Source organism: Chionomys nivalis, chromosome 17 (genome assembly GCF_950005125.1).
Source record: "Chionomys nivalis chromosome 17, mChiNiv1.1, whole genome shotgun sequence".
Lineage (NCBI taxonomy): Eukaryota > Metazoa > Chordata > Mammalia > Rodentia > Cricetidae > Chionomys > Chionomys nivalis.
The window spans coordinates 56086471-56108412 of record NC_080102.1 but is presented as its reverse complement, the minus strand read 5'-3'; the positions used below and the strand labels follow the sequence as shown (position 1 = coordinate 56108412).

The 21942-nt window shown below is 53.2% G+C and overlaps 2 protein-coding genes across 2 annotated transcripts; one reads left to right on the top strand and one right to left on the bottom strand.

Moving 5' to 3' along the window:
• The first annotated feature begins 8827 nt into the window (after positions 1–8827).
• On the top strand, positions 8828–12343 carry C1ql4 (complement C1q like 4). Its single transcript, XM_057792526.1, has 2 exons — positions 8828–9740; positions 11929–12343. The coding sequence occupies exons 1-2, from the start codon at positions 9204–9206 to the stop codon at positions 12106–12108; spliced, it is 717 nt and encodes a 238-aa protein (XP_057648509.1). The 5' UTR covers positions 8828–9203; the 3' UTR covers positions 12109–12343.
• A 1118-nt stretch (positions 12344–13461) lies between these two features.
• On the bottom strand, positions 13462–21355 carry Troap (trophinin associated protein). The gene is given in 15 exon segments (XM_057792313.1): positions 13462–13569; positions 13693–13886; positions 14103–14766; positions 14900–15034; positions 15408–15467; positions 16177–16260; positions 17800–17921; positions 18359–18416; positions 18418–18439; positions 18779–18861; positions 19041–19169; positions 19252–19409; positions 20615–20789; positions 20870–21051; positions 21305–21355. Coding segments are annotated over 14 exon segments (2103 nt in total). The 5' UTR covers positions 21041–21051; positions 21305–21355; the 3' UTR covers positions 13462–13521.
• Positions 21356–21942: the final 587 nt, after the last annotated feature.

The window sequence follows — 21942 nt, the reverse complement described above, 5'->3', positions numbered from 1 at the left end:
GAGAGGGATGAGGTGACCAGAATGAGAACAAGGGGGTGACGGGATGGGCGAGAGGCGCCCCTGCCTGCGCCTCACCCTGCTGCGCTCCCGCCCTAGCGCTCTCTCCAGCCGTCCGCACTCACTTTGTCACAATTACGGGGCCGTCACTCGGCCGGGATTGTTTTCCCCAAATTGTTCTATAAACTGGCGCGGGGTGGGAGGTGGGGACGCAGTGAGGGGAATCTGACGAGCTGAAACCGGAGGGGAGAGTGAGCAGCTGTCGAGGGCATGGTAACATATTTACCCGCTACTAGCCCAGGCTTGGCCTTGGTTACTACAGAAACCAGTGCGGAAATTGATTGTCACCCCAACCTTCATCACTGATTCCGCTTTCCACCGTCTGGCCCCCCTCAATCTCACTGCCTCGGTTTCCCCAACCGAAGGCGGCAAGTGCAGAAGACCGAGGCGATGACCCGGCTTGGCCAAGACTTTCTTAACCTTTCCCCATCCTCTCTTGCGGCGCCCTCGAGCCTGCTATCCTCACAGGCACTCATTTCTGAGTGTGCCCACGTCCTCTCGCCCGCGTCGCTCGCTACCCTAGACCACCTTGCTGTTCCTCAATTCTGCAAACATCTGTTGCGCCCACTGAGCGAGAACTGCGCTAGCCTCCAGCTACCTCCTCCCCACCTCGGCCCCCAACACCCGCCACCTCTCCCCCGCCAGCCCAGCCTGTCGGCTCCGTGACAGCCGCCGCCGAAGCCCGGGCCCCGCGGGAGCGGCCGGAGAGGAGACGCTGCATGGCTGGCTCCGACACCAGCCTCCCTCGCGGCTCCAGGGGCAACGGAGGATGGCGGCCGCTGAAGCGAGACCGGAGTCGGCCGCCGGAGTTGGCAGGGCTAGACGAGGGAGGGGAGAGGCCCTGGGAGGGCTTCTCTCCCGTTCTTTTCAATCCTGTCTTTCTCAGTCGGTCGCCCTCCGTCCAGCCTGGACCCGGACCCTTCCCGCCGAGCGCGCCTGGGATTCAGTAGGTTCCCCAGTACTTCCCCCAACCCCCCAGTCCGGGTGATTTACACGCGAGCTCCGCTCAGCGGCCGCTTCCCAATCAGGAATATCGACCCCGGGCGGGGCCCTCGGGCCGCATCGATCCCTCTAAGGCTCGGGATTTAAAAATGTCAAATTTGCCTTTTCCAGGCGGGTGGAGGGGGCGGGGGCCAGGGGGAGGGCCGTTTGCAAGGGGGGTGGACAGCAAGGTATCGACCAGGCGCCTGTGCCCGGAATGAGAAGCGAAAGCAGCCGTGCCCTGGCATGGCCTGGTCATTCTTGGGTTCTCAGTTGTGGCATCAAGGGAGCTCTACCTCTGCTGATCCCCACAGCACTTCACTATTGTACCAGGTTATTCCCAGAGGCGGAGCCCAAAGAGGAACAAAGATCACCCCAAATCTGGGGAGACAAATTAGGAAGAGATCCCTAGCGGTTAAATCATATGGGAAAGAGACAAAACTATAGAGGCCCCAAGACCATCTAGCCCTGGAAAAAGAAAAGCAAATGGAAGTTGTCTTCAAGGTGCCCTGCTTAAAGCAATGTTCCAAAGATCGAGGAGATTCAGTCCTGGAGAGGCCAGGCTCAACTTCTTGATGGGTTGAGAATGGCGTGGAAGGGCGGAGACAAAGCTAGGTGAAAAGAGGTGATTGTAGTGTGGTGCTTAACTAACTAGGCCAGAGAGTGCAAAGCCTGGGGTCTCCAGAAACTACTGCTTCTCTGGGCCCCAAGACGTGGGTTACCTTAAAAATCAGAAGATCTGGGTTTTCTTGCCCTGTGTGTCACACAGGTGTCTGTCTGCTCAGATCGCTACCAGCCAGGGGAACCTGGATGGGTTGGAGATCACATCTTATACTGGAGACTGTTTATGCTCTATACATAGGGCTGTAGGCCAAGCGCTCTCTCAGTGATCCTTCTGCAAGTCTAAGCAATTAGACATTGAGACTTTGGAGAAGGCTTGGGGAAGGTGCTAGAAGGGGTCCCCTGTCCACAGCACTCACAGTTAACACAGCACACACCCTCGGGAGCACACCTCAGCTGTCACCTGTGCGCTATCATTTCCCCCAGAACTACAGACAGAACTGACAGCAAATCGAAGGGGGGCACACGCGTGGAGGGTTGTGGCGGCTCATTCTCCTCCCAACACATGAAGCCACACCTCCACTGATAAAGTCGGGTGTGTGTGGGGGGGTGGGACACATCTCTGGCACTGGCACACTTAGTCACTGGCGCTGTTGCATCATCCACTCTATCAATCACTGCCACACACACACCTTTGTCTGAGTGAGCAATCACGCACAATTCTCCTTAGGTCGAGCACCAAAACCGCCTAGTTATAAAGCCTATTCTACATCCTTTTTTGGTGTCTGACCTTAAATCGCCTAATCCAAGGGCAGAGCTTGTCTCCATCTCCGACTTCCTAATTCTTTAATTAAGGAAATGGCCAACAACCGGGAGGCCAAGTTCAAGGTAGTCAAGGCCAGGGTCGAAGTGAAAAACCAGAAATAGAGGGAGGGATGGGACTGTTAAACGCTCCCTTGCTCCTGCTTCTGCCGGTGGCCTCTTTCCCGGCACGTTCACTAGACGCCCACCCGGCCCCTGTCCGCCTGTCAGTGAAGTAATGAATGCGCGCTCGGGGCCCTGGGCCCCCCCTGAGTCGTTCATCACTGCCAGCACCGCCCAGCTCTGCCTCCCGCTGGGAGGGCTCCGAGGCCCCAGCAACAAGGGCCCTTCTCCCCCACCCCACCCCACCCCAACCCCGACCACTAATTGTCAGATTGAAATGTTGAGTTGTCAGCTGGGAGCCAGCGCCAAAGAATCTGCAGTAAAACCTGGACTCCTTGAACTTCCTCTTGCCTCCACTTGGGTTCGCTCGGATTTGGAGCATTTCTTGATTTTATATGGATGGTTTTGATTTTAACTCAAGAGAGCGGGGATAAGAAGCGCAGTGTCATTCTAGTACGATAGGAGGCGCCATAGGCTAGAGGTCTGGCATTTCCCCCGAAAGGGATGGCGTTGGGTTTAGTTCCATTTGCGGAGAGTGGAGATCCTAAAAGCTTAGTCCTCCAGTCTCCTAGCAGGGGACACCCAGACACCCAGGACTTTGATCTCTCTCTCTCTCTCTCTCTCTCTCTCTCTCTCTCTCTCTCTCTCTCTCTCTCTCTCTCTCTCTCTCTCTCTCTCTCTCTCTCTCTTTCCCCTCAGAAAGGTCTCGAGCGATGGGTACCAAGCTCCCTTTAGGGGGATGCCCAAATTCCTTCCTCTTCCTGTGTTAGTGCCTCGGAGGCCCGTTCACTCTCCAGCAGGAGCCGCACCTGCTGGAGTCTGCGCCGCCCCAGCCCGGGTGCCTGGGTTGCAGTCACAGCCCCGCCCTCTCCCGGGCTCCCGAGCTCCCGGGCGGCCGGCTGAGTGACGGGCAGCGGGTGATTATGCGGAAGGGGGAGCGGGGTGCGCCGCGGGCGGCAGCGCTGACCCTTCACATTTCCGATCCGCCGGGACCCTCATCCATCCGAAGCTGCTCTTTGTCTGGCCGCCTAATTGCTGGCGGACAGGATGGATGGCGGGACCGACAGCCGCGGAATCCCTAATAAAGGCCGCGGCCGCGGGGGAGGGAGCGCAAGAAGGAGGGGGAGCAAGAGGAAAGGGATGGAAGGAGATGGCAGGAAGCACTGGGCTGCCTCCCCGGGCTGCGAGGCGTTGTTTGCTGCGCTCACTGAAGCCAGGCTTGGTCCTGGGTGAAGGCAAGAAGTGAGGTCGACTGTTGTCCGCGGGCGGTGGGTTTGGGGCTGATAAAGTCTGCTGCTTGTTAAAGAATGGAAAAACACTGTTTTTTGTGTAGTTCTGGTGGATGTACATTTTGGAGCTATTATTGGTTGGGAAAGTGGTTAGCGAGGTTGAATAAATAAGTCGAGTATAAAAGAATAGGAGGGGCCCCGGAGAGAAAGAGCATCCTAGGGCCTACATCATTTAGCTGAGACTTGGAGAATGGCGCTTCTTCCTGAGCTCTCAACAGCCCGCACCCCTCCTTTATTTCTCTGCACCCCATCCACCTCCTTTCACCTGTGGGTCTCCCGGCGAGGGATTCAATATCCCAGCGGAGAAATGAGGGGCATGACAGCTGTCTGTGCACTCAATTGCCCCATTTCATTAACCAGACACTGGGGCACAGGGTGGGGGTTGCCAACTCAAAGGGAGGTGAAGAGGGTGCCGGACGAAGACCAGAAGCCTCATCTGGATAGATGTACAGGGCTGCGGAAGGAAATCAGCACTCTGGCCTAACAATTTGGAAGCACTCTGCTCAGCTCGCTAGGGAGCCTGGAGTCCGCTCTGCTCTCAGGCCAGCGGGTCTTTGAACAAGGCTGTATGGTGCTCTAGGTCAAGAGGGTTGACTAGCTGATGAGTGGAAACGCTGTCCTGGCGGCTGCAGGGGCCCTGGCCTTTGGTGCAGGTACATCATCCCCCAAAGAAGGCTAACTCTGTGTGTGTGTGTGTGTGTGTGTGTGTGTGTGTGTGTGTGTGTGTGTGTGCAGGTCAAGCTGCCAGCTTTTCCACCCTGCTCACAGAGGGAGTGACCCTCGCCAAAGGAAGCAAAATTCCCGTACTTTACTTCATTTTCTCATCCCCCTCCTTTTTCTGTGCCCCCTTCTCTGTCTGAATCATCCTCTGAAAATAACTCTGTCCTTCTGTTAGCCAATATTTGAACCTTGGCGGGTGTCAGGGTTGACAACCGGAGCAGAGGTTGGGGACGTATGAAGTTAAGACTGCTCCGTTGGAGTCAACATGTAGATTGTTGGGTCCCTATAAAATTCATGCTGCCTACTCTGTTCAGTATCTCTCACCCCTTCATTGCCTCTGGTGCCACTGTCTCTTTTCCAAGCACTGGGAAGGAATCTGAAACATCAAAACTCCCATTGGAAGAATAGCCCACCCAACTCCCATTCTAGGAATATCTCCTTGCAGGATGGTAACTTGACAATTCACTTCCCGGTTCTGGACCCCAGTTTCCTCATCTTTCACAGAGAGGGATAAAGCGCCCAAGTCCTGGGGATGCCAAAAGGTGCAATGAGGACTTGCGTGTTAAAAACCCTAAAATGAAACAAACACCTACTGTTATCTCCCGCCCCATGCAGTGCCCTGTGCCCCAAAGTGGACAGAGTTCTCTCCTTTTTATACAGGGGGTCCAAGCTGCTTCTGTCCTCCAAAGTGGGATGGGAAGCAAGAGCATGCAGGGTTAGGGAGATTAGCACTCCTACTGGCTCTGGAGAGGAGGCAAGGAGAGGGTTTTGAGATTTGGATGAGACACCAACCCCCCCCATAAATGAGGAAGCTGAGGCCTGTAAAGTGATGGCGGCTACTCTGCCAGCCTTCCCGCCCTCCCTACAGCTGTAAGGTGATGGCGGCTACTCTGCCAGTCTTCCCACCCTCTCTACCGCTGTAAGGTGATGGCGGCTACACTGCCAGTCTTACCACCCTCCCTACCGCTGTAAGGTGATGGTGGCTACTCTGCCAGTCTTACCACCCTCTCCACTGCTGACCTTCTCACCCCTTTCTTCCCTAGAGGGCGTCTGGGTCAGTGACGATAAGTATGAGAGAAAGAACAAAAAGAAAGAACCTTCAAGGAGCCAGGACCTTTCTGCTAGACTTCATAAAAATTTAACATGAAAACTTCTGCCGAGAAGGCACATACCACATGCAAATCATATGCTAATAACATGCTAATCTAAAGTCTGGCCCTTAGAGCTCTGACACACACCTGCTATATAGCCTTGGGGAAAATTCTGGGGAAACCCTTGGGTTCTAGAGAGTAAGGATTCCCCTTAGGGTCTTGTTATGGAATTTAGTTTCATTTTAGGATTGGAGAGAAGTTAAGTGTGTAATTTGGGATTAGGAAGAGCGGAAGTGCAGAGTCATTGGTAGAGGTTAGCGCAGGATTCCACACAGGGCTCTGCTTTGTTTAGGAGACTGTTGAACTCATCCCCACCTTCTTGCCTCCAGCCCTGCACCAGGCTTCTGTTGCCTTGCTGCACCCCTGGCTGCCCGGCTCATCTCTTCACGGGGACCTCCTTGTTCCATCACCAGAGAGGCTCTGGGTAAAATGTCCCTGCTCTCTTCCCGACTTCCCAGCTTTCTCTCAGAGATTTTTGGCCACAGGAAGACCTACTGGTCTTAGCCCTAACAGTGTCCCTCTTTGGACGATGACAGCTGCAGAGGAAGCTATGAGGACCTGGTGAGCTGGCAGCTTCATTCCAGAGCGTGGGGAAAGAGCAACAGAACATGAATAAATTCATAGAGCTGGCCCCTTGGCTCCCTGTGAGCCAAGCCTGCTCCCCCCACCCCACCCCACCCCACACACACCAAATACCACCGCTGCCTCCTGCAGCCTGCCTGGTCACTGCAGCTCACAGCTTGGCCTGGGGATAGGAGCAGAAAATGCTCCAGAAAAGAAACCTGGCATCTGAAAGGGACTGAGGTGAGGGGATCAAAAAGGGGGTGATGGGGACTAGGGCTAGTTGGGTGGATGGAGACCTGGGCGGAGAGGACCTCTGCTGGATGGAGGGAGAGGGTAGGGAGAGAAGAGGGCGTAGGGGCTGGGGTGGATGAGGCCTGAGGCTCTGCAGGGGAGACTGGCATGAACTGAGACCTGCTTTCCCTGATCCATCCATCATGCAGCCTGGGGGAGCAGATCTGGAATTAGACATGCACAGGGCCGACATGGCCCTCAGCCCCCCGAGGAAGACAAATGGTGACAAAGACCTTGAATAAAATTTGTATTTATGGTTGGAGGAGGAGCCCTTCCCCCACTGGCTGCCAATCCTTTCTCGCCCAATCCTTTCAGGCAGGTCGGGACCTCGCCCCACTTCCAGCAAAAGCCCAGCCCAGCTCCAGCCCCCAGTCACTTCTTTCTCACAAGGTGTAGCAGGGGGTCCAAAGAAGGAGTATAGGAAATGAGCGGTGAAGAAATCACCTTCTGACAACTGTGCCCTGGTGCGCCTCGTGCCCTGTTTCACACAACATATTCTTCCACACACCACACTCTTGGCTTTTACCCTACTCTCCAAAAGGCTCGGCTGCTGTCTACTGTTAGGTCTCCAAAGTTCCCTAGCCCCTTTGGTCCTAAACCCCACTCTCCCAGCCTCTGATCTTCTATTCCCTGAGAAGATACAGCTACTGGCTTTCCCGCTGCACTCTGATGAAAGCCAGTGTTCCTTCCTGGTTACTCTGAAAGCAGATATTGTCCCCTTTATAGGCGAGTGGCTAATAGCTAATCCAAATTTGAATTGTGTTGCTATGCATAATCAACCAAACAGCCATTATGTGGGGCCTAACTTCTTTCTTTTCTCTAGTAACAAACAATTCGGGAGGGAGGCTGATATTAGGGCAAGACTCAGGTGGTTCCCGTCAGGGCAGAGCAAGTGAGACGAACCTTCCGACTCTTTCTCAACAGGAGATCCCACGGGTTTCAGTCCCGAGACAGGAGAGCTGGCTTCTGTGGGTATCAGACTTTAGGACTAAGACAGAGAGACATACAAATTCCTTCTTCAAACAGCCTCACATATGTATACACAAAGACAGCCCACAATTCACAGCCCTACTCACCCAGAGTCAGCAAGGCCAGGGTCTTATGGCCACCCCAGCACACACACAGTATCCAGCACCGTTACAACACACAGACCCACAGCCTACCACTCTGCTTGCAGAACTGCCCCGCCCCCGCATCTTCCTCACAGTTGATATGTCACATTGGAGTCCGAACACGGACCTGGGTGTCTCTGCAGCGCGCCATTTACATTTCTCTCTCGATCTGTCAACCTGTCTAGGCTCCCTTCTCTCTCTCTCTGTCTCTGTCTCTCCCGCTCTGGGGCTGTCAGTCAGTCTCTTTCCGGAGCTTTGTCTCTCCATCTCTGCTTCTGTCTCTGATTTCATGGATGTCCGTTTCCTGCTGATTCCCTAGTCTCTCTTTCTCTTTCTATCTCTTCTCTTCTCCTCTCCTCCTCTTCCTTTTTCTTCTGCTTCTGTGCGACCCTCCAATCATAGAGACCAGGGTCGGAGCGGCAGAAGAGTTGCCTTTTTCGATTCTGGCCAACAAGTACCGGCTGAGCCCTTTGCCATATTCGGTATTTGGGGCACCGGGGACGTGTGGTGGCGAATCGCGTTTTATTTTTGTTTGTTATATGTAAGTCCCGTTCCCCCCTCTCCGCCCCTTGTTTAGCTCCGTAGTCCCCCTCTGAGGTCTTATATGTGTGTTGTAGGCTGATCTCTTTTTTACCCCATCACTGTGTCCATCTTCCTCTAAGCTCTGAGAATGTCAAACTCCAGGTACAGGGTGGAAAGTGAGGATGCGGTGGGGACTGGGAAGCGCTGCAAAGCCCTGGGAACAGGCAAGGAACCTGGAGACCGGGGGCTCGCCGGGGAAGTGGGGGAGGTGGGGCGGCCTGCCCCGCCCCCGCGTTTCCCGCTCTGGGCGCCAGGGGTCGCTCCGCCTGAGGCCGCTTAAAGTGGCTCCCGCCGCGCAGCGACTCACACCACCCGCACTGCTGCCAGGGAGGAAGGTTAGGGACGCAGAGAGGGAGAGCGCTTGCGGGAGAGGGACGCCTGGCTAGGGCTCTGACGAGGCCACGGCTGCTGAAGGATGCAGGGAGTGCTTTCCAAGAGCTAAAGTGCAAGATCAACGAGGTCGCGTCTTTTGAGAGCCCCCCGCCGCAGCTCACAGCCTTGGGACGTCGGGAGAGCGGGGAGAGGTCCTCCGGTCTAGCCGGGGCGGGGGGAAAAACAGCGAGGGGAGCCCGGGACCTAGACACCCCCATCCGCGAGAAAGCAACTGTCTGGAGAGCAGGCATCTAGACCTGTGGGAAACCAGCCGTCCAAGAAGCTGTGGCTCTCAGGCACCCGAGGGTAATATCAGACTACAGGTTCTGAACCCTCAAGGGCTGTCCTTGGCCCAATCTACGGGGGAGACCTCCATCCTGACCGGAGGTTTGGGGAACAACTCTGCTGTGACAGGAGGAATCAATCGGGGCAAGGTGGTCGAGCACAGCCGTCGGGAGATCCGGACCGGGACCCGAGTCCGCGGAGAGCCCCGGGCCTCCGCCGCCATTGCGCCCAAAAGTGAGGAGGATTTGTTGGCCCTGGCCGCGTCACGGCTGAGCCGCCGCAAGCGGGTGGCGGGAGCGGCCGTCGGGGTGGCCATGGTGCTGCTGCTGCTGGTAGCCATCCCGCTACTGGTGCACAGTTCTCGCGGACCAACACACTATGAGATGCTGGGTCGATGTCGCATGGTGTGTGACCCCCACGCACCCCGAGGCCAAGGCCCCGACGGCGCTCCCGCCTCGGTGCCTCCGTTCCCTCCAGGTGCCAAGGGAGAGGTGGGTCGGCGAGGGAAGGCGGGCCTACGCGGACCACCAGGACCCCCAGGTCCCAGAGGGCCCCCTGGAGAGCCAGGCAGACCAGGTCCCCCAGGTCCTCCTGGTCCAGGCCCTGGAGGGGCAGCGCCCCCTGCGGGTTATGTACCCCGAATTGCTTTCTACGCGGGTCTTCGGCGGCCTCACGAGGGTTATGAAGTGTTGCGCTTTGACGACGTGGTGACCAACGTGGGCAACGCTTACGAGGCAGCCAGTGGCAAGTTCACCTGTCCCATGCCGGGCGTCTACTTCTTTGCTTACCATGTGCTCATGCGCGGCGGCGACGGCACCAGCATGTGGGCCGACTTGATGAAGAACGGACAGGTGAGCTTGCCCCTCTACTTAGCCCCAGACCTTACTAGTGTCTAAAATTCCCTGCACTTAGTCGCAACCCAGCTCCTCCCCTGAAACACTATCAGGGTGTCCAAGAATGCCAGACCACCAAAAATTTATGTCACTTAATTTAATCGAAGAGGAGGAATTGGGGGCCTGGCAAAGAAAGTCATCTGCCCAAAGTCTCAGAGCCTTAGAGCACTGTCGGGGCTGGAACTCGGGGCTCAGCCTCAACCTCACTCTCCAACCAACAACCATAGCCTGCCACATCCTGTCTTCGGTGCTATCTTACCCCTCGGCCTCTTCTCTCCTCCTGTCTTTACTGGGCCTGTCTTCTCTGTCAGTGGGTTTTCCAGCAGGGGCATGGAACAAACTATTAGGGAACCTGGTTTTGAGGAATTAGAATGGACTCTTGTTTTGGGTAGTGGCCATCTTTCTCTAGGTGGAGTCATTCAGCTTGGATTTCCAAAGAAAAGGTGGAAAAAGGAAAAAAACACTGTTTTGCCCATTTGCTAGGTAGCTGTCCTATTTGTTCACCCCCGGGGCCTGGGGCCAAACTTAGACCAAGTCTTGCCCTCAGCTAACACTGACGCCGGAAAATGGCCTGCTGGCTCAGGGTTCACATAGGTGGTGGGATGAACCAATTGGAAAAGCATTGAAGCAATGGACAGAAAGAAAGAAGGCCTGGTCTACAGGCCCTACAACCTCCTGGGAACCTCTTAGATTACACTATGCGCTGCCCCAGTTGATAGTCAAAATCATTGGCACCTAGGTTCAAGGGACTAGCTCCCCAAAAGACTCAGACATTTGAACTAGCAAGATGCCATAGGTTGGGGTGGAGGGAGCTGCCTATGCTGTGCAGGAAGAGGAAGGCTTGGACGGGAGCAGTGACCTCTGAATGTTTCACGGAGGGGGGGGGCTGGTGCACCAGGCCTATGCCTCTGGGCTCCCTAAGCCTTGAGCCCTGCTATCTAGATGAAAAGCTCCTGAATCCCAAGAGGACACCAGCTTTGGGGTCTGCGCCTAACAAGACCTCTGTCAAGAGCCTGAAGAAAGGGAGTTGTTAGGCTATCCGCGTCTTCATGGGGTTGACAGTTAAGTGTCCACATGAGCCAAGTGCATCCGTGACTGTAGAATGCCAAAGTGTAAGTTAAGCTTGGTGTCTTTCTTCTCATGGCACTGAGAAGGTAGATTTGGTCTGTGCCAGCAATCTGGGAGGAGGTTCAAGTGTGTTGGTTTTGGAGGGGGCGGGGTGGCGCAGCGCCCATTCTGTATTCCACGGAGCCAACACTGCGGCCCTGGGAATGGTAAATAATGATTAGAATAATGATGAATAATTAATGATTTAATAACCAGTCCCAGTGGGACGGAAACCGAGGGAAGGGGCTGGCGGTATGACTGCTGCAGACCAGAGATTCCGACCAAAGGCAGCCCTCCACATGGTGCGGGACCAGGTGAACTCTCCACAGGGAAATTTGGGCCCAGGAGGCCAGAGAGAAACAGTTTATTTTCCTACTGTATAACAGGTGCAGATACACGTATTCCCCAGCCCCACAGAAAAGCTAGTTTAGGAATTCTGATGGAGCACGGGTGCCTAGAAGTATTTTGAAAGCTTTTTTTTTTTTCACGAGAACAGCAATTCTAAGTAACATTTTCTGTACACAAAGTATGGTTCTGAACCAGTCCAGGAGTAATTTGCTCATTTAGCCCTAACCACCTCTTGAGGTAGGATCCATTATTTTTACCCCTTATTGCTCTAATAGAGGCCAAGAGACGGTAAGTTATGCCTGAGAAGCTCTGCTGTCTCCTAGCTTAAGTGGTTCTCGACCTTCCTAATGCTGCGACCCTTTAATATGGTTCCTTATGTTGTGGTGACACCAACCATAAAATTTTGTTGCTACTTCATAACTGTAATTTTGCTACGGTTAGTTAATCGCAATGTAAATATCTAATATGCAATTCCTGTGAAAGGGATGACCCACAGGTTGAGAAACACAGTTTGGTCCCACACCCCCTCCCATAGCCCATACCTAAGCCGAACTTGTTCCAGCAGTCGCTGGGCTCAACCCCCTTGGTCAATTCGGCTCTGCACAGGGTATAGGGATGTGGGTCTGGTTTTCTTTTTTTTTTCTTTTCTTTTTTTTTTTTTTTTTTTTGTCCTCTCTCTCTCTCTCACTAGGTCCGGGCCAGCGCCATTGCTCAGGATGCGGATCAGAATTACGACTATGCCAGCAACAGCGTCATTCTTCACCTAGATGTGGGTGACGAGGTCTTCATCAAGCTGGACGGTGGGAAAGTGCATGGCGGCAACACCAACAAGTACAGCACCTTCTCAGGCTTCATCATCTACCCGGACTGAACCCAGCACCTTTCCACACACGCGCATTTGCCCGCCCCCCTTGCCCCTTTGCTCCAATCCACACCCACCTCCAGTTAACCTACCCAAGGCCCCATCCTCTGAGAGCCCACGACTCTCCGGCTCCCCAGGCTACCTAAATGGGCGGACTCTTGGGGCTCAAGGGTTTTAAGTGACCGGGGAGTGGAAAGTTGGGATGAAGAGAAGCCACGTAGGGCGGGACCATCTCGCTTGTGCTCCAATGAAACCCGGCAGGTCGGGGCTCTCCCTTCTGGGCTCTCCCTTCTGCCTGGAGCTGGGGAACAGTTTAACTAAATGAGATCAAAGACTCACAGGGGGTAAGGGATGCACTGGCAGTTTGGGAGGGAAAGGACGGACCGAAGGAGCACATCTAGGAGAGAGGAGACTGTCACAGGTTAGATACCGGACCTCAGTAGCCACTTTCTTTCCGTTCCCCTCCTGCATCTCCATTATTTCAGGCTCTAGCCAAGAAAGCCTTCCCGTGAACTGAAGGAACCAACGACTTCCTTCCTAGTACTTAAAACCCATTTTGTACAGTACCCACTTCACCCCTCTCCAGGTTAGGCCCTGCAGCTACGGATGCTGTTACTTCTTCCAATAAAGTGAGGCTGGGGATTGTGTGGCTGCCTGCCTTGGTGGAGGGTGTGGGGGAGAAGTGGCGGCCTCTTTGCCTGATGTCCAGAAAGGACTTCCACCCTGCTTGTCAGCCTCAACTAGGAGACTGTTCTCTGCAGTTAAGTCTAGCCAGACCTGCCTCTCTAGGAGAGGAATGAAGATTTTGGCTTTGATGTGGGAAGGATGAACAGAGGGAAGGCCCCTTCAGGACTGCTGTCCCTGCAAGCAGAGTGTGGAAGATTCTAAAGTTGGGTTTGGTGTGCCTGCACCAGAAGAGAATTTTAGCAGTTTTCTTGCTCTTGCTATTGGTCTCTTTGTAGTTTTTCTTTTTGCCCAGGGTGGTCTCCAACTCTTGGGTTCAGGGATCCTCCTGTCTCAGCCTCCAGGTGGCTTAGGGTCACTGGCGCCAACTAAGAGTTCTAGCAGAGGTACTCTAGATGAGGAAATAGCAGGTGACCCTGGAGCGATACTGATCTCAGAGAGAACAAGTTCCACAGTTTCCTCTAACCCACTCAAGAGTTTGCTGCGGTGGGCACAGGAGTGGGAAGAAAGCTTCAGGAGAGGAAGCCCGCAGTCCAGAGCGTTCAGTCCCTCTCATTGGAGCACACTGCCACCGTGTGGCACTGGAGAGCGACAGCAGTAGCTGCCCTGGCAGAACACTCACAATTCATAGAAACTTTATTAAAGGATAAAGGGGTTGGCTCCCAGTCCAATGGGCAGAGCAACAATAAATAAGGCTAAGGAGGAAGGGGTGAGTGAGGCAGACCGTGGAGGCTGGAGTCACGATGGAGAGTCCTGTGGGACCACAGAACCAACTGGAATGAATTGCTGGAGAAAGAGAGAGACTGGGTCACATTCCCTTACACCTTGGTAAAGGAAGCAAGGCTAGCCCCCCTCCGCTGTCCTTTGGGTTGCTGTGCAGAAGGTTCTGGCTGTAAACAGAAGGCTCACCAGGGCATCCTGCCAATCAAGCAATGTGGCCACAGGGTTGGTGCAGAGCCGGGCGGGTCCAGGAGGCGGGGTTCGGCTAGTGTAGAAGGCACACTCGTCGTCCAGACGGGCCTCATAGAAGCAGTGGATGGCGCTGAGACATGCTTTGAGGCGCTGCCTCAGAGCCAGAGTCCGAGGGGCCAGACTGATGGGGCCTGAAGGCCATGAGGAATTTAGAGACTCTGGAGTTATATTCTTTCTGGGTGCTGCCCCTTCTCCTCCCCCATGAGCAGGGCCAGCTAGAAACACAGGGCAGGAGAGTTCTTCATATGTGGGCCAGAGGAAAGAGCACAGCATTGCCCGGCAAGGCAGGGCCCACTCCCAAAGAGACAGAACCTTTTCTTCATACCCTTCCCCAGCCAGTTCCTTACCTGACTGGCCTGTTGGGGACCTCAAAGACTGGAGTGAGTGGATAGGGGGGCTGGCACAGAGTGAGCTTTGTGAAGAGAAGGTCAAGCTGGTGGTTGCTGGAGGCCCCCGACTCCAACATGGCTGTGGGCTGGGCTCTGGGTTTCTAGCTTCCAGAGAGTCGGCTGCCGATGGTCCTAGTTCCATCCAAGGGCAGGCCTCAAGGGGTTCAGCCTGTCCTTGGAGACGAGGCAGAAGGGGTCCAGGCAGTACTGAAAGGCAAGGCTCTGGCGGCTCTGGCTCAGCTATCCAGCATGGCACTGGGAGCTCTGGTTCTGTGGTAGAACTGGGCTGAACTACCTTGGTGTCTGCCCCAGGATAAGGCTGTGGTTCCCCATGTTTTTCTGCACCGTGGGGCTGTGGCTCCCCATGTTTTTCTGCACTGTGGGGCTGTGGCTCCCCACACTCTTCTGCAAGGTCTGGCTCTGTCACACCAGTGTGTCTTGACAGTCCAAGAAGGGAGGTTCCAGGATTGTGTTCTGGAGCATTTGGAGTTCTAGAAATGTCAGCCAGCAGGGGCTGAAGTTTGGTCATCTCTAGAGCAGAGCCTCCATTAAGAGGGGCACACTTGCCCACTCCCAGTCCCTCTATCTCCTGTTGCAGGAGCTGCTGCAGAAGACTGATGCGCTGTGGTGGAGAGAGTATCCCAGCGTGTCATCACTGTGTCCATTGTCGTCTCCCCACACCTCCCCTCCCGGTTCCCCATTCCCAGTCTTCTCATGGTGCAGAAGCCACCAAAGGTGCGGTCACTACATCCCACCTGCATCTTTAGCTCCTGGAGGTTGGCGGTTTCAAAGGGGTGAGGTCCAGAAGTGCTTGCTGCAGGTGGTTTCCCGGATCCCTTCTGCAACGTGATGCGACTCTCCTGGTCAAACAACCTTACAGCAATCTGCTCCTGCCACATAGAAGGAAAGGGGGCAGGTGAGGAAGACTGTCCGCACCCTCTTGAGGAATGGGTCAAAGTTCTCTGGTGGCTCTAAAAATCAGAGCTGATATTAGCTCTCAAGAAGCTGAGGCAGGAGAATCAAAAGTTTAATGCCCAGATTGTTGAGATGTTGATACACACATACAAGAAATTTCTTCAGAATTTCAGACTAGCAGAAAATAGAGACAGACATTCTAAACATAGGATAGGAAGAGTAGATAGAGAAGCAAGAGACAAGCAGATTCTTTTAGATGGTTCACCTACCTCAAACCACAAGGCTGCCAGCCCTCCAGGCCAGCAGGATAGCACCACAGACCTCAGTACAGGAAGTTTTGCCACTTACCCAGGGCAGGGCAGGGTCTTCAGGGGAGGAATGAGGAGAGAGACCACTCCGCCACTGGGTCTGCATCAGACAAGACAGATCGCCCATGGGTGAGACAGTCTCCTCTTACCGATCCTACCCTACCCATCCCCTACAGTACCTGCCCCTCTCCCTTCCTGTATCTTAACACCCCCATCCCCCACAGTACCTGCCCCTCTCCCTCCATAGTCTTGTCTCTTCCTCCCTCTCCCCCGAGACAGGGTTTCTCTGTGTCTTTGGAGCCTGTCCAAGACTGGACATGGAACTAGCTCTTGTAGACCTAGAACTCACAGAGATCCACCTGCCTCTGCCTCTGAGTGCCGGGATTAAAGGTGTGCACCACCACCACCTGCGCCACCACTGGCTATTTTTAAGACTAGAAAGGGCCAGGTGGTGGTGGTGCACACCTTTAATCCCAGCACTCGGGAGGCAGAGGCAGGTGGATCTCTGTGTGTTCAAGGCCAGCCTAGTCTACAGAGCTAGTTCCAGGACAACTCTGGCTCTAACACAAAGAAATCCTGTCATAAAAAAACAAAACAAAACAAAAAACAAACAAAAAAGGAGTCTTAACATTCCCCCCATCCCACACAGTACCTGCCCCTCTCTCTTCCTATATCTTATCACCCCCATCCCACACAGTACCTGCCCCTCTCTCTTCCTATTTCTTAACACCCCCATCCCACACAGTACCTGCCCCTCTCTCTTCCTCCCTAGTCTTGGCCCACATCAGTTGTCTCCTCTGCTCTCTTACCTGCTGAACTCTGGGTAATGACTGGGCAGGAGTGAACCGGGTTTTAGGCCGAGTAGTGAACCGTTTCAAGGATGAATATGAGGTCTGGGGAGAGACATAGGGGATGAGCGGGGCTTTCTAGCCAGACTCTTCTGCTCCTGCCCAGTCCAAGAGTTGTCTATACAAACCACAACTGAGAGGCCTGAGGAGGGAACACCTGAGTCTGTCTAAAGTTGATAGGTTGGTGACAAAGGGTGGCACCACATGGCCAGACATGAGTTGGGCTACAGAGCAGGAGAAGGCATCGCATGGGAGTCAGCATTGCCCCATGGAGGAAAAAAGCCTTTCTGAATTCACAGCCTGTGTCTTGTTCTCCCCCACTGCTCCCACAGCACTAGGAGTATCCTCTCCTCAGGACCTTTGCATCTGCAGCCCTCGGCTAAATAGCTATATAGTCCTCCCTTTATCTATAGGCTCACATTCTCAACTCCTGGCCTTCACTTAACCTTCATCTTCTCAATGGCAGTGCCCTGGACAAACTACATTTTGTAAAAATAGAGTGATTAGCAACCCCCTTAAAAATATTTTTTTTTTTTTTTTTTTTTTTTGGTTTTTCGAGACAGGGTTTCTCTGTGGTTTTGGAGCCTGTCCTGGAACTAGCTCTTGTAGACCAGGCTGGTCTCGAACTCACAGAGATCCGCCTGCCTCTGCCTCCCAAGTGCTGGGATTAAAGGCGTGCGCCACCACCGCCCGACAAAAATATTTTTTAAAAAACATTGTGTAGCTGTGTTTGAGTGCCCATGAAAGTCAGAAGATGCCCTGGAATGGGAATTACAAGCAGTTATAAGTTGGCCAATGTGAGTTAAGTTACCAGTCCTAAATATTAATCTATTCCCCCCATCTTGGTGCACGGCCCAGTTGTCCTGGAATCCACTGTGGAACAGCCCAAGCTTTCCTCTAACTTGCAATTCTCCTGCCTCCAGAGAGCTGGGTTAGTCATACCCCACCATGCATGGCTCTAAACTACCAATTTGACACCAACTCCCCTTCCCAAATCTTTTCATTGCCTTAAGTACTTAATTTTAGAGATTATATCACTACCTGACACTTTATATATTTTATATTTGTGGGTTTTTTTTGCTTCCCTCTTCTAGAATATGCATATTCTGAACTTAGAAACATGAATACATTCAAAAGTCAGTTAGTAAATAATTGAAGGAATTTTTTGCTTGTTTGCTTTTTTGAAACAGAGTTTCTCTGTAGCTTTAAAGCCTGTCCTGGAACTCACTCTATAGACTCGGCTGGCCTTGAACTCACAGAGCTCCGCCTGTCTCTGCCTCCCGAGTAAAGACACATGCTACCACTGTCCAGCAGGAATTAATACTTTTGGTTGGTAGGTATTAGATGTGTCTAGGTGGCCTTAGCACTGATTTCTTGGTGACAAGCATACATGTCAGTCTGTCACCTCTGTCCCCAGGCTCCAGATACATAATAAAGGAAGTCAGATCCACTCTGAAAAGGGTTTGGCCCCAACTCCAGCAAACCAAGACCTAACAACACCCTGAGTCCTAGGATTGCCCAACTCTACCCAGCGCACCTCCTGGACATCTCACCCCCACCCACCCCACGAGGGGCTCAGCTCACCCTGGTGGGAATTTTTTCTCCAGTTTCTCTTAAGGGCACTCGTTGAGCCAGACCCAGTAGGGCTCGTCCTCCTTCACCGGAACGAGGGACAGCCTCATGCTCTCCTTTGGGGGGTAAAGAAGCTGGGAGAAGACAGGACATTTTGCTGTAGTATTTAAACATCAAAGTCTACCGATTCAGCATCCTCTGAGAGCCCAATAATATCTTGGCAAATACTGATGTCCTGAGTAGGTTGGAGGTGGCCATGGCTCATAAGGGATTGGGACAGAAATTCAGTTTTGCAGGAAGTTGCAGGGAGAGGGCAGAAGCAGAAACACAATAAAACTCGGCCCCCATCTGACCCAGCTAGGAGGTCTGTCTCCTGTTGTGTGTTTCTGGGATGTGACTGCTAGACAAGCACTAAACTAGACCTCCATCTTCCTCTGACCCAGTCTCCCTGCACCCTACTTCCTCATCCCACTTCTGCCCCTCAAGGCCTGCTGACCTTTTCCTTGTCTTGTTCCTGGTACCGGAAGTTCACTCACACTTGTTTTTCCCCACTATATCCAGACACACTCACCAGGCTGAACTGGGGTCTTCGGGAGCAATCTGGAGGCCTGGCTCGCTGAAGTCCTGATGACAGTAAGTACAACAGCCATCCCTGAGTGTCAACCAAGGGCTGGGCATTTGCTAAGTGTTTATAAACACCATTTCACTGCATTCTCCCGATAGCCTCTAATGGTACAAACATCCTTGCTTGGCTGATACAGAACTCAGATAGCTAAGACAAGGTCGCATAACTAGTGGAAGTAAGGGTCAGGAGTGCAACTCAAAACCCATTTATTGTCAGTTTATGCTGTAGCCAAAAGAAACAGCATTTCCCATGTCTATCCCTCTGTTCCTTCATATTAAGGCCTGGCTATGAGAGCCAGACCCCTGTTCCAGGGGCTCACCTGACATGCTTTCCTGGGTTGAAAGGGAATCCACACCCATTCCTTACCTGCTGTTGCCACACATCTCTCTTCTCAGCTCCTGTAAACTGGGGCGAGTGAAGGGATGAAAGGAAGGTCCCGAAGGTGGATTCTGACCCAGAGCAAGACATGAAACCAGAGTGAGAAGTAGGCCCCAAACTAGACACAAACCCCAATCCACCTCTCCCAACAGAACCCGTTTCCATCTTGAGGTACTATCCCAGGGTAAGACCTTTGTTCCAGGAAGAAGTTTCTAGAGAGACTAAGTGTCAGCCCCTCAAAGGTACTCACCAGAGCCTCTGAACTCTGGGGTTTTCCTCGGGGTCCTGATCCCTCCAGTCTTGAGAAGCAGGAAGCCCTGGCAGGTTCCAGCTGATGGATAGGGGTCTTGGGAGCCAGGTATGCTGAAGATCGAGCACTCTGGAATGCCAATAGAGGCTGTAAGCAGGAGCTCAGAATTCTCCCAGTCCACCCCAGCCTGGCCTCACATCCTTCTCATTACCTGGCCCTTCTGGGTGGTGCCTCCCTTGCTCCCTCGAACTAGTACTCTCTGAGCCAGACTGGACTGGCGCCCCAGTGGACAGCTCTTCACCCCCTCACCTGAAAGGATGGTGGCCAGGGCTGTCGGGTCAGCAACAAACTCTATAGCCCTTAGAGCCTCTGAAAGGGAAAAAACAGAATTAGAAGAAACAGGAATAGAGGAGGCTGAGGTGCAGGGGATCCTAGCAACAGTGAGAAAAAGAAACATCCAAGCCAGGCTTAGTGTAATTCTAGAATTTAGGATACCAAGGCAGGAGAGCCAGGTGTTCAAGGCTAGCCTCCCCAGCATACAGAGCTCAAAGCCAGCCTGAGCTATGTAAGACCTTGAGAGATGGGGAGGGAAAGATGGGGAGAACATTCAATTGAACCTAGCTCATCAAATGTTTGAAGAATTTCATGTAAGTCATTACGTTAACCAAGGGAGCAAAAGACAAAACAAAGTTTTTGTCATACAGAAGATATCATTGGGGGCTGAAGAGATGGTTCTCAGTACCTACATCAGGTGGCCTGTAACTCCAGCTCTAGGTCAATCCAATGCTCTGGCCTCCACAGGACCTGCACTCACATGCCCACACACATATACAGAATTCAAACTAATCCTTTTTAGGGGCAGTTATGAGTTCTGTCTGCTCTTAGGGGAGACATGGGTTTTATTTCCAGCACCTACATGGCGGCTCACAACTGGCTATAACTTCAGCTCTAGGGTATCCAATCCAATGCCCTCTTTTAACCTCCACAGGTGTTGTTGCATTCACACTGATTAAAATAAAATGAAAATAAATCTTTTTTTTTTTTCTTTTTCTTTTTGTTTGAGACAGGGTTTCTCTGTGTAGCTTTGGAGCCTGTCTTGGAACTCACTCTTTTTTTTTTTTTTAAGATTTATTTATTTATTACATATACAGTATCCTCAGTGCTTTGCCTGCAGGCCCGAAGAGGGCACCAGATCTCATTACAGATGGTTGTGAGCCACCATGTGGTTGCTGGGGATTGAACTCAGGACCTTTGGAAGAGCAGGTGGTGCTCTTAACCACTGAGCCATCTCTCTAGCCCCTGGAACTCACTCTTGTAGAACAGGCTGGCCTTGAACTCACAGAGATCCGCCTGCCTCTGCCTCCTAAAGTGCAGGGATTAAATGTGTGCACCACAGGCAAGAGATGAAATTTTGCTGAAGTAAAGGGATGACTTCTTAAAGCAAAGAGCTTGCAGGACAGAGTCTAGAACTCAAAGCATGCAAGAAACCAGAGGGTGTGCAAACCCCAAATCCCACTTCACCTTTCCCATTCTCACGGAACCAAATAGGCCATTCCCAAGCTTCCAGCAGGTACCTGTCTGGGGCTGGGATACAAGCCCCATATTTGGTCTCTCAGAGCTAGGCTTGAGTTCCTCCAAAGGGTTCCGGAGCTGAGAGCTCCCCAATCTTTGTGATTTCTCTTTCTGGTGCAAGGTTTTCGATTTGAGGCCAGCTGAGTCGATGAGAGGGCTTTGAGTACTGAGCGGTGGCTTCTGAGGGGAAGGGGAATTAAAAACTGGGATTCAGCGCTGGGGTGCATTGCTAGTGTGAGCTGCCTCCATGTTCTGACTCTCTTCACCCATCAAGCCCCTCTTACCCTTGGATCCTGGTTCTCCTGGTCCAGAGAGCACGACTTGACTGATGAAAACTCTGAGCATCTTTGAGAGAGTATTGGAATCTTGCTAGGGGTGGGAGATACACCTCGGAGGAGGGGATTCTTCCTCGTGTGGAGGGCAGTCATGGCGGGTATAACTGAGACGGGAGAAGAAGGGAGACAGGGCTGAGGACCAAAGTACATCAGTTATCAAGGCACGGGGGCCGATATCCTGATTCTTCCACCTTGGTCCCAATCCATGGGCCTAGAGGCCCGCACCGGCAGCAGGGCCGCTCTTCTGGCTGACTCCTCCAGACACCCCAGGCCTGCTATCGCGCCCCGGGACTCCAAACTGCTGTACTCCCTAGGAACCGCGACAGGATTCATCCCCTCAAAGATCCCGTGCCGCACCTCTCCAGGAGCCCCTCGGGGTCACCTCTACTTTCTCAGTTTTTTCTCCGATTTTCTAGTTTTCTGCTGCTGCTGCTGCGTCCCCAGTTTGTAAAATACGCCAAGCTTGTGATTGGCTAGTTGCCTCTGACGCGAATCTCGTGACGTCACATCCAGTCATCCAATCCGCAGTCTCCAGAGGCGGGTGCAGAGAAGGACAAGTTGTGGAACTGCTTTCTGGCTGGGAAAAAAACTGACCAGCTCCCTCAGCCAATCCGAGAGCGGAGCGCGAGTGTCAGGATTGGGGGAAAGCCAGGGAGGATGCTGTTCTGATGCCCGGGAAGGCGATTCTGGGCTGCAACGGGCACTCTCGTACTCTCGCGAGATCCGGAGTCAGGGGAGGGCAGGTACCCAAGAAGGACCGCGGAATTGTGGGAAGGGATGGCCATCGAGAATCCCATTGACCACACCGGGAAAGTAGTAGTGCAAGGCCAGGTCTTATCCAAGAAACAAGGGCACGTCTTGCTGGAGATGAGGAACTGCCCCAACGGACGAGAGGGCTGGAGGTAACTGAATTGAGCCCAACAAGAACGATGAGCCAAGACATCATTTGTCCTCTTGGACCTCTCAGCTTTGTGGGGTGTGGTTAGACGCAGTGT